We start from the raw sequence: 12,679 nt of genomic DNA on the forward strand, positions 1-12,679 counted from the left end.
GAACTAAAAGATCAAGATGGGGAGGCAGATCTTTGTCACACCTGGTCTGGAAGTTGTGGAATTCTATGCCCCAGAAGCTGAGACTGCTCAAGGAGCACAGCTTCAGGAAGAAGCCAAAGGCATGGCTGTTACCTCTGCAACCCCCAATTGTTCACCCTCTCTTACAGCACTTTCACACAGCGCTGGGAAGCCCTTGGGCAGACATGCACATATACATGCACATACAAAAACCAAAACATAAACATCCAAGAAACACATATCCTTAGCAAGGATAATATGAGCTTCAGGTCAAGGAGAACAAGTTACTTACCTTTGGTAATGCTCTTTCAGGTAAATACTCTATCCGACCATAGATTATTCACCTTAAAATACCCATACAGGTGCCAGACTGGATGCAGAGAATTATACAGCAGTGCTCCTGCGTGCCGCTACATTGTGTGGTACGGCTCTGCTCTGGTCCCATGACATCTCAGGCGTGATGGAGCGGAGCCACATATAAGCGTCACCACTGCGTGCTGACATAAGTTTCTTGTCTTTTTGTCTGCTGTGCCCTCAGATGTGGAGTGTGAATAATTGTTCGTAACAATGTGCTGTGCTAAGATCTTTTTGGATGTTAAAGAGAGGCTACTCAATAGAATGGAAAGGTGGGAGGCAGTGAGGAAATTTATGGTTAGATAGTGTATTCACCAGAAAGAGTGTTAATAAAGGTAAGTAACTTATTTTTCTGATGGATACTTGTAAAGACAGATTTATCACAATCGAAGAGATACTAAAGCACCATCTCTCCTAGGTGGAGGGTCAATGGAGTGGGTTCAGGCCAGAAGTCTTGCAGACCTAAGCAAGTGAAGTGTTCTGTCCACCAGATGTGGCTGTAAAGGCAGTACTGCTACGAAAACATATGCACAGATGTACATCACTTCCTGGCAAATATCAAGGATAGCAACTACTGTGGTGGAATAGGCACTGAGGCCTTCCAAAGGCTGCTTCTTGGCCAGTGCGTATCAGATCTTAATACAGAGGACTATTCACCTAGACAAAGTCCTCTTCTGCACAGCCTTCTCTTTCATTGCTCCAAAGAACCCCACAAAAGTTTGACAGACCCCTCAATGATCCCGAGGAAGATGTGTGTAAAAACAAAGCTTTTCTGAGTTCCAAACAATGGAGCCTCTCCTCCTCTTTCGAGAGGTGAGCGAGAACAAAGCACCCTAGAAGAGTGATTGATTGCCCAACATGGAAGTGAGTAGGGAGTCAGAACTTTTGGTAAAAATGGGCGCACAATGCCTCAGCACAAATTTGTCCAGAAAACGTGGTGTAGGGTGGTGGCACCAACAGTGCCTGTAGTTAACTCACATGTTGAGCTGACGTAATCACAATGACAAACTCAGTTCTCAAAATGAGGCGACAAAGCAATAAGCTATACATGGGCTCGAAGGACATACACATGAGGAATGTAAAGATTAAATTAGGTCCCATTGTGGCTTCACAAAAGGACATGGGAGGGAACATGTGTGCAAAACCGTTAATAAACCTCATCTGAACAGGTGATATGAACAAAGAAAGTTGGTTCAGCAAACGTATACAGGCTGAAGGTGCTGACAAATAATATTTTGCGGTGCCAACTACAAGGTCTTGCTGGCTTAAAGACAAACAAAGAAAAGGACATTTAACTGATTTTGCCAGTAAGGGGTCAGTGCCCTGGCTACCACATCAGGTTACAAACTCATCCCATCTGTTGGCATAAATGAATTTTGTGAAGGTGCATCTCATTACCAATAAGATCCACCCCTTCAGTTGGCACATCGCATGCAGTAAATAGCCGCCAATCAATTTCCATTCATGCAGGTGTAGATGGCACAGACTTGAGTGGAAGACCGTTCAATGTTGCGGCAACAGGACGTTCTACATCCTACCCAAAATGCATAAGGGTACCGTCACCCCACCAGGCAGAACCATAGTATCAGGCATTGTCCCTGTTAGAACACCTGTCACAGTTCTGTGATCATTTTTTACACCCCTTAGTAACCAAGACTCTGTCCTGTTAGGATGTGTTGAATTTGATGAATACAATCAGTGTCGATGTATCTATTGAACTACTGATCACTTTAGATGTGGAAGCCCTATACACCAACACTCCCAAAGAGGCAACCCCAGAGGTGATTGAACAAATTCTATTCTTAGAGGACTGGACTTCCCTTACTTCCATCAGCTTTATCATCAAATGTGCTACTTTAACACTAAAACAAAACTTTTTCCAATTCCAGGAACAACTTTAACCACCAAAAACAGGGCACTACGATGGGCAGTACCTTTGCCCCAAGCCTAGCGTGCTTGTACATGGCAAACCTTTAAAAAATACACAACCTATAAGAGGATAATCCATTCCAATCCAACATCATTATCTGGTGGCGCTACATAGATGATATCCTCATCCTGTGGCAAGGCACTATGGAGACGTGTCAGAGATTCTGTGATTGGGTGAACACACTAAACCCATATTTAAAGTTCACTAATAACATTTCAGGTAGACAACTACCTTTCCTAGACCAACTAATATCCTTTAGGGATGGCGGACTGCACACTTTAACATACAGAAGACTGACAGACTGTAACAGTCTATTATGGTACGACAGCCACCACCCTTAGGGATAATTTGTCATTCTAACACTTTTGCGATTACGCCACAATTGTAGCTCTAATAATGACTAAAAAGAACAGGCAGCAACACTGACTACCAATCTGATAAACCGGAGATACCCTCCTCAGGTGGTACAGTCGACTTGCAAGAGGGCTAGAAATAACAACAGCGAAGGCCTACTAGAGACCCACACTCGTCCGGGAAACAATGTTTTAACATATGTCACCTTTTTCACCCCTAACTCCAATTAGATTCAACAAATCATGAAAATGCATTGGTGCATACTACATACTGGCACATTATTACTGGCAGTACCACGCTTTGCCTTTAAGCGCACTCCCAATCTAAAAGATACGATAGTGCACAGTAGGCCCAGAACCCACAGCACGACACACCAACATCCTCCTTGGGGCCTTCCCCCAGTCAAACGACATTTCCCCTATGGTTCATGCAGTGTCTGTCACATGACAAAACCTTCAAAAGAAATTTAACTGAGCACCACAAGCACATGGACCCAAACATCCCACACAAACTGCAACATGAAGAACTGCATCTACATGATTACCTGCCCATGCCAGAAACGATACATATGCAAAAACAACAATTGATGGACAGAATGCAGAACAATGTCATACATTCACCCCAGTACAGAGATCTGGGTCTAAATCCATTGTTTATTTGCTCACCATGCCATTCCAGTTTGAACCCAGCCATATGCAAATCAGTCTTGACCCTGTGCCCCATGGGAACAGTCCAGCCCGAACTGCCAAGCCAGGTCCTCCCTGGACAGGAAACAAGCATCCTAGGACCGGTTTCGGGCTTTCAGCCCTCGTCAGCCAGGATAGCCTGATTCCAGTGGCATGGAGAGCAAGGGACTCACGTCTGAGCATACCCTTCCCACTCGGGGTGACAAATGCAAAAACAACAATTGATGGACAGAATGCAGAACAATGTCATACATTCACCCCAGTACAGAGATCTGGGCCTAAATCCATCGTTTTTTTGCTCACCATGCCATTCCAGTTTGAACACAGCCATATGCAAATCAGTCTTGACCCTGTGCCCCATGGGAACAGTCCAGCTCGAACTGCCAAGCCAGGTCCTCCCTGGACTGGAAACAAGCATCCTAGGACCGGTTTCGGGCTTTCAGCCCTCGTCAGCCAGGATAGCCTGATTCCAGTGGCATGGAGAGCAAGGGACTCACGTCTGAGCATACCCTTCCCACTCGGGGTGACAAATGCAAAAACAACAATTGATGGACAGAATGCAGAACAATGTCATACATTCACCCCAGTACAGAGATCTGGGCCTAAATCCATCGTTTTTTTGCTCACCATGCCATTCCAGTTTGAACCCAGCCATATGCAAATCAGTCTTGACCCTGTGCCCCATGGGAACAGTCCAGCCCGAACTGCCAAGCCAGGTCCTCCCTGGACTGGAAACAAGCATCCTAGGACCGGTTTCGGGCTTTCAGCCCTCGTCAGCCAGGATAGCCTGATTCCAGTGGCATGGAGAGCAAGGGACTCACGTCTGAGCATACCCTTCCCACTCGGGGTGACAAATGCAATCAGCATTCCGTCCATCATTTGTTTGTTGTAACGCTTTTCGCCCTAAGTGGGATGGGTATTCCCAGACGTGGGACCCGTGCTCACTACGTCACTGGAGTCAAGCTATCCTGGCTGATGACGGCTGATAGCCAGAAACCGGTCCTAGGATGCTTGATTCCGGTCCAAGGAAGACATGGCTTGGCAGTTCGGGCTGGACTGTTCCCATGAGGCACAGGGTCAAGACTGATTTGCATATGGCCATGTCTAAACTGGGGTGGCGTAGTGGGCAAAAGAACGATGGATTTAACCCAGATCTCTTGACTGGGGGAGCATGTCTGCATTATCAGCATTCCGTCCATCATTTGTTTGTAGAAACGATACATAGGCATGACTACCAGGACAGTCAAACCAAGGATAACTGAACACCGTAGTAATATCAGGTGCAAGAAGGCCACCACCAAGATGAGCACTCACTACAAGGAGAAAGGCCATTCCCTGGTCCAGCTATATTGGACCATCCTAGAGGCCTATGCACACATACATAAAGACATCTTGTTCCGTAAGGAACAACAATTGATCTTTTGCCTTTCCACTAACTTGATAGGCCTCAACGATGATATACCTTAGAGCGAGGGAAAACTGTGACATTGCCCTGTCCCTTGGGGACCAGTACCCCCTCTTTTGCGCCAGAGCAATCTATTTGTTGTGGTCATGAAGCACCGCCATTCACTTTGGTTGTGGGTATTCACCCACCCCTACTGACATCTTAGGCCTCTTTTTTCTCCCACCGCACTGCAAGGAGTATCATACGGCTTTGGCTCCAGCTTCAGCCTCAAGATGGCGTCCACAGCCTTTGATCTTTCCTTGAACACTCCCATTAACATTCCCCATGAGGGTCTGCATCCAAAACTGGGTTGTTGACAATTACTGAATTCAACCATACCACCCAGTCTGTTATATTGACGCTCTGGCCCACTATGTTCTTTATTCCTAAATTTTAATTACTATTTTAACTACAATTGCGAACTCCATCCCTGGTCCTCCTCCAAGATGGTGCCCGTGATCGCATGGTTCCTACGCATATTCCAAAAACCACAGGGACGTGCCACTTGACCCAGAATCCCTAGTGCTCTCTAGATATACACGCTTGAAGCACAGAGCAACTCCCAAGCTTCGACATGATCGTAGGGTAGGTCAGCCGCTAATCGCGTGCATTGACAAAAGTACCCCCTCCCCCCAATATTGGCCATGAAGAGGGATTACAGACTTATCTCTCAGCATAGTTACATGTCCTCCCCTTTCGGAATATTTTACAGATTGCTGAGACACCATGGAGCGTCTGTTCAGGCTGGGGCGAGGGGCTCCTGTCATCCGTAAAACCTGGGTATGTCAAATACTTGGTCCTTCAGCCACCACCCCGGGCTTGGAGGCGGGCGCTACATAGGCTGCAAGAGGATGCGACACACCTGGGCATTTTATTGGTGGATAAAAACGATCATTTTCATATTACTGCCATATTGTAAATAGTCAACTTCACTAACGCAGAGTTGCGATACATGAGGACGAGAGCTGGGTGACCTACATGACCTGTTGACGCATGGGTAAAATGCAATTAGGGTTCTCCTGAATCAAACAGAGGGATCTCTGTTACAGCCATGCTAATAAACATGTGAGCATGGGCAGTTTAATGGTGGAGACACATTATCACTTTGATATCACTCACATATTGAAAATAGTCAACTTTTCTAACATAGAGTTTTGATGCATGATGGTGAGTGCTGGGTGATCTATACGAACTGGATGACGCATGGGTGAAATGCAATAAAGAATTCACTGAATAAAACAGAGGTATCTGTGTTACAGCCCTGCAAAAAAATATACGAGCACGGTGTATAAATATGGGTTACCAAACCCACACCCACTAACTTTCAGCACAGTATGATGATGGTTTTTAACGTAACTTTTATTACCTTTCTACAGAACTTTTCCTCCCCTCTCTATAGGTTCTTACCTAGAAGGTACATCACAACTCTTGGTGTGATTTTGTGAGGGTACGGTTTCACACACCCGCATTATTCACCCCTCTGTGGGTAGATATGGGTTTACTGGTCCTGAAGAAATGCCACGATCACTCAGACGTTAAGAGGCATGAAACATGTAGACCCACATCCTTACTTAGCACATGCCAGAAAGGGCCATTATATCCATTTCTTGGGACACTGAATGTTTTAATCATAACAACAGAACCCCTCAATTAAAGTTGGTTTAATGGGGTCTTATAGTTATTTTTAGATTACACTTTCCCTGCACTCTAATCACCATCCGCACTCACCACACCCCATATTCATCATAGGCAAAAAGAAAAGAACTCCAGCAAAAAGCACCCCGCAGGGCATTGCACTGCCGGCCAAATGAGGAGCTGCCCGATGATTAAACGTGACACCTTTCGGGGTCTGTGAGGGCCTTGCTCCTATAAGGAGCACTCCTCTCTAGTGTTTACCTGGTAAGAAACCCCACACCCTCTTATTTTCCAAAGGAACTGCAAACATCTCTCTTGATAGTGAACCTCTTAGGGCACGTATGCTGGACCTTTTTTGCCCTCGGTTTCCCTCTCGTTGGGCAAAAAGATCAAGCCAGGGCTCTCCCCACTGGTGGAAGAAGGCCTGAGACACCTCGGAATGCACACGCCACTTGTGATCTGATAGAGGTCTGCTCAATGGTGGATTCAATTAAAAGTAAGATAGGATGATAGGCTGTACGTCCCCATCCTGGGCCAAAAGCATTGGCCTTGGAAATGATTTGGGCAGGACCAGCACAGGCAATGTGCCAGAGCACAAGTGGGCACTGGAGTTGGTGCTGAACACAATGTAAGTCCAAGGGTCACAGATGGTACCAAGAGCAGACCCACTGGCGGAAGTCCGATTGGATGCCCTGCAGATCCTTGGGGTCCAGAGGAAAGCCAGTTAGAACCAGTACAGTGCCTAACACCCAAAGCAAGGCCTCCTTGAAGGTTTCTACTTTCTGCAACATCACTAATGGACCTGGGAATTCAGGGTGCATTAAGGCCAGACTCGGAATTGGCCCTGATAGAGATTTGGGAGCGAGACGTGGAGGCACATTGACCCCCACCTTTGGAGTTAGAGAGTGGCGAGCAGGGGCCCTTTCCCGCTTTGATTTCTTGTGTTTATGCCATGGAGTCTTCTTGTGCTTGGCAATGTAGAGTTTGACATCACATTCTTATATGGCTTTCGGATTCATTTGGGCACAGTCATCACAGGGCTTGGGGTCGAAGTCTGACCCCAGGCACCACAAACAGACTTCGCAACGGTCTGTCACAGACACCTGTTTGCGACAATTGCTGCACAATTAAACATGAGTGGTACTTGTATGCGGCTATGCTTGTCACTTTCCGGGAGGAACAATATTAACGCACCAAGCAGCGCCTACGAGATCTGCTTTCAAAGTTTCTGAATCCAGTCTGATGCCTGGAGATCATGCATAAGGAGAGGAATCCGCAGTTAGAAGTATCGATCTGAAGAGGATGGTTTCACAGCTGGATACAACAGCACCTCTCTAGTTCTGCAAGCAAACAAGGACCCATTACAATACAGGAGTTATAGACCAATGTCTCTATTAATTCTAGATATCAAAATAATAACCATAGTAATAGCAAATAGACTGAGACATGTAACTGGGGACCTAACACATTCACCACAGGTGGGATATGTACAAAATCGCTCCTCCACAATCCTTCCGAGAACACTATCACATATATTACGGAACGTTGGACCTGATGAGGATCAGAACATTGGGTTTTGTTTCGTTTTATCTGGAAGAAATGAATAATAGAACAAGAATGAAGAAGGAGGCGAGTGCTTTTGTCAAAAGTGGCCTAACACAGAAACATTGAACCTATTTTTTCTACAAATACATACTATGGCCACACATCACAAACTGTGTGAAGAGGATACGGGTTGAAAAAATAGGAGGGCGGGTTTTTTGCCCATTAGAGACACCTACCTTACCCGTCCACAAGAAACATGATGGTCTGAACAGAGAGCACACAAAAAAGGATTTACTTTACATACAGTACAGAAGAAAATGTAAAATAAAAAAAACCTATTGTACTCTACAATTAAAAGAAAAGTCGCAGTCACCTCAGCTGTTCTTAATAAATTTAGGGACTTGCAATGCGAGAATGATTGTGTTGGCATTCCGTTTTTAGCAAGCAAAATTAAACCGAATCAAGCCAAATTTTCACCAAAAGCACTCTTTAAATGAGTGACAGATGTTGTATTCCTATTATACTCAAATCCATCACTAGACAACTAATATGTGTAAACCAGCAACACATTTTATATTTTCATACACAAGTAAAGCCTGGTAAATAAAAAATATTTATTACGAAAATATCCAGTTACCTACTTTATCATTATCGTCTGCACTTCCTTTACTAGGATCCTTATTTGCCTTAGCTGCCTTGCTGTGCATAACAGAAACAATCTAAAAATAGAAGTAAATAAAGAAAAATGTTTGTTTTACTATCCATCCGTTACCATAGTGGCTTTCCATTGCATTTCTACACTGTACAATTTGCAAAGTAACATTATAGCGACTATTAGTTCTGTCATTCAATATATACCAAGGATCAACTAACAGTAGCACTGCAATCTCTATAATGAGATGATATTGACTTTTGTGAAGGTGAACATTAAGATTTGATGACCTGTGGCATAGATCATTAACAGAGATGAAATTAAAGTCAATATTTACCCTGGACACCAAATCTATAAGTTGGTGAAAGCATATGTTTCGTTAAACACAAGTTAATTACCTCAACAGCTTAAAGGTTTGGCAGAAATATGATATGGGTAAGGTTACGTTTCTCTGACGGTGTTAACATATATTATGGATGGAGACCCTGCTTAAATTTTAAATGACTTTTTAGTAAAAACAGGATGTAATATTTTAGCAATGAGTGGGAGTGTCAAAAGTGAATATGTGAGGTATGTGAGGTATGTGAGGGCTGGTGGAAGAATCTCAATGCTCTTTTAAAAATGCATAGGTGGCCCTGCATGTCTAGAAACGACCGATTCAAAAACATTTGCGCTGCTACTATACATCAGCTGATCTACAGCACGTGCTGTGGTCCTGCCCCACCCTCTCCTCCTATTGGCTATTAGTTTACAATGTGCTCATGGAGGACGCCAAGCTCACTGATGTTTGATAAAATAACCACACACGCAACATCAATTCCCTCCGGTAACCCACACAGATCCCCAGTGTGTATTGCCACCACCGGGATGTCCCATCCCACACTGGTGAATACAACAGCAGTAGAATGTCACAATCGTTATTCTTCCTTGGGTGTAGAAGAATCACCAAGTGAAGAAAGGGGTTTGAGTATGACCAATGGGGAAAGTCCAGAGGTAATCAGAACGCTGCAAAAGATAATGGATACTATTCGAGGGAGGAAGTCTCCAGTCTCCAAAAAGTAGTTGCTAGATTAGGTAATGAGGTTGGTGGAATATTGCCCCAGAATACAGCTAGTCCTGAACTGGGCTCTTTTGAAGGGGATGTGGATTATAACAAGGGGCAGCATCAGGAGTGTCAGGCTCTGACACAAGTGCATATGTGCCCTTGATTCCATTAGTACCAAACCCCTTCTTCATCCAACCCTAACACTTTGCCCTTTGGAGGTGTTCAAAGAGAGGAGTGACTTTTCCAGTGAATCCAAGGAACCTGAGAAATGATCCCTGTGGGCGAATGGGTTGGGGACAGAGTGGTAAGAGGCGGGTATGGCTTGACCCTGAAAGGCATCAATTTATGGCTTCTTTCACTATATCAGGGGTCCACAAGGGGATTCATTATCATAGCCAGGAAGCCACAAATAGCTCAACAGTTTATCTAACACGCGTTCCCAAGTTGGCAGACAATGCTATGGAAGATTAGAACTCCCTCATTAAAAAGTCATGCATTGGTTTCAGGATGTCAGGCCCGGTTATTTAATCATTAAAAGCGATATATCTAGAGCTGTGAGGTGTGCTTTGCGAGATAATCCCTGTGATATGGTCATGGTAATCTTCTTAGACAAAGAGCTTGCGGAGGGCTTTCTGGCCATTGACCAATGCACATCCAGTAATGCCAACACCCAAATTTCGACCAATACAGAGCTCAAGGGACTTCTGAAGCCCATTTCATTCATGTAAATGCAACAGCTACCTAAGAGCAGGGAATCTTTAATTTCAGAGAAACTGACCGGAAGTACATAACCCTTACAGATCTGATTCTGGAGAACAGGGCTGGGTGGGGGTAGCAGTGGATGAAGAGTTTGAGAATAATTGCAACCTGTAGTACTTATCCAGTTCATGAAAGGCCCAGTAGTTTTCTGTACTCTTGACTCTTTACAAAAAACCTTCTATAAATAGATGCTTGCCCACCTCCAAGACTGGATCATTGAGAATGATGTCCTATCCGACTAGCAGACAGATTTTATAAGCAACAGTAGCACTATTGACCAGATCTTTCAGTCCAACTGAATTGATTGGAAGACATCAGTAATTAACGGCAACAACCTTTATGTTGCCTTCGTTGATGTAGGTACCGCCTTCAACCTGGTCCCTAGAGGTAAGGTGTGGCGGGCATGGATGCCACGGGTATTCATGCAAGCTTAGTAGACATTCTGGTGAGGTTACATGCAGAAAACCATGCCCAAGTTAGGTTGGGAGGTAGTGGCCAGCTTATCGATCCCTTTGGGATTAACTGAAGTGTAAGGCAAGGTTGTGTACTTGCCCTCACCTTATTTTTGTTGTATATTAATGGAGTGGTTGAACACATTAATAGGGATGGAAGTGACTCTCCTAAAGTGGAGGGCCAGAGGGTACCGGCCTTATAATTTGCCAACAACAGCGTACTAGTCACAGGGGGATTACAGCAGCTGCCAAATGATTTCAATGATTTCTGTGTTGAGAGGCGACTAGAGCTTAACAGGAGAGGATGTGGTGCAGCGGGCATACCCTCACATGTGAAAAGCACGCTATATAAATCTATAAAACTAAACTCAACTCAACTCAACAGCTTCAAGACTAAATGTATGCTATTTCATCCTGCATTCCACAAAAAAATGAAATCTAGAATGTATGTGGGCGAAACTCCAATTGATCAGGTGTCCTCTTTTGATTACCTAGGGGTATGACTTACACCTAATTTAAACTGGGCTCTCCAAATCCAAAAAAAACACACATTACTAACTTAGCATATGGCACGTACAACTAAGATTCACTGTCAAACATCTTCCAAGATGGTGGCTCCGGCTCTTGAGATTTATAATGTAAAAGCCCACGTGGTTGCACTGTATGAAGCTGACATTTGGGGATGTGTGAATGCTAAAATCTTTTCAAAGGCCGAAAACAAGTTTGTTAGATCTTTGTTGGTACTTACAGCTAGCATTCCATTGATCCCAGTGAGCTTGGATTTTGCCCTGAGGGGCATTCTCCATAAGACAGAGTGCCGACTTTTGACCTTTTGGTTCCATCTCTGGAGCTTTTCAGCGCTTGAACTATATGGGAGGCCGTAAAGACCTAATGTCTCCGGAAAGTTTTAGGAAAATCCCATGGCTGAAATGTGTGAAAGGTCTACTAGGGAAACAGTGTTTGGAGAATATTTGGACTTTCCCTGAAAAGATGTGTTTTTCCTCAAAAAGAGGTATTAAGGGTACTTACTGGGAGCTTTAGCTGTCCAAATGGTAACCCAGTATAGAGGAACTTTAACATCAGAGTTCCTAGATGTAAAATGTTGTTCTCCCATGAACTGTAAATTGTACATCCAGTTCATATTTAAGACTTTACCAACGAAGCAATTCTGCAGTAAGTGGACATCAGATTCTGTTAGTGGAAACCTTTTCTCTGATTTTGTCGAGGCACCTGAAACGGTTACCATCATATTTTTCTGTCCTATGTATCTCACCCAGAGAGCAAAATGGGTGGTTCCACAATGCAGGAATTTGGGCATTAGAGAGCACATGCAGACTTTTCGAATTCTTAGTTCTAACCCCTCTAGAGTAGTGGTCTTTTACATGTCCACATTTTGGCTGTCAGTTTGGATTAGATACTGCAGGCTTAGCTTAGGTAAAGAGCAGTTGTTGCCATAAATATATAGCAAAGTTGGCTTGGGTTAACTGTTTTTACTAGATTCTGGCGATTTTAAAGATAATGGACTTTGCTGAGGTGTTGCTGTGATTTCTAATTTCGTTCTAAAAATTAGATTATAAATTATTAATTTTGCACTTTGTTATTTCCTTTACATAGGGTGCTCTGATGATGGAAATTGTTTGCTCTTTGACATCATGCACTTTTCGCCCACCCCTAAAACATTATAACATGTATAGTAGAAATGTTAGCCCTCAGCGAGCGCAATCTGCCGGTACCCTGAAGTCAAGTCAAAAGTGTTCAGGAACTTGGCCGCCCCAAATCTATCAATGAGCTCATCAGCTCGGGAG

General features: G+C 44.1%; 1 protein-coding gene across 12 annotated transcripts in view; it reads right to left on the reverse strand.

Annotated features, from left to right (window-relative positions):
• Window positions 1-12,679, reverse strand: part of PATJ (PATJ crumbs cell polarity complex component) — a 1,359,209-nt gene that overhangs the window by 663,569 nt on the left and 682,961 nt on the right. For all 12 annotated transcript variants that reach the window (XM_085602445.1, XM_085602441.1, XM_085602446.1 and 9 more), the window contains one exon: window positions 8,608-8,685. In XM_085602445.1, coding sequence (XP_085458571.1) covers window positions 8,608-8,685 — 78 coding nt within the window. The remainder of the gene's footprint in view (window positions 1-8,607; window positions 8,686-12,679) is intronic.

The sequence above is a fragment of the Triturus cristatus genome, chromosome 4_2, assembly GCF_964204655.1.
Source record: "Triturus cristatus chromosome 4_2, aTriCri1.1, whole genome shotgun sequence".
Classification (NCBI taxonomy): Eukaryota; Metazoa; Chordata; class Amphibia; order Caudata; family Salamandridae; genus Triturus; species Triturus cristatus.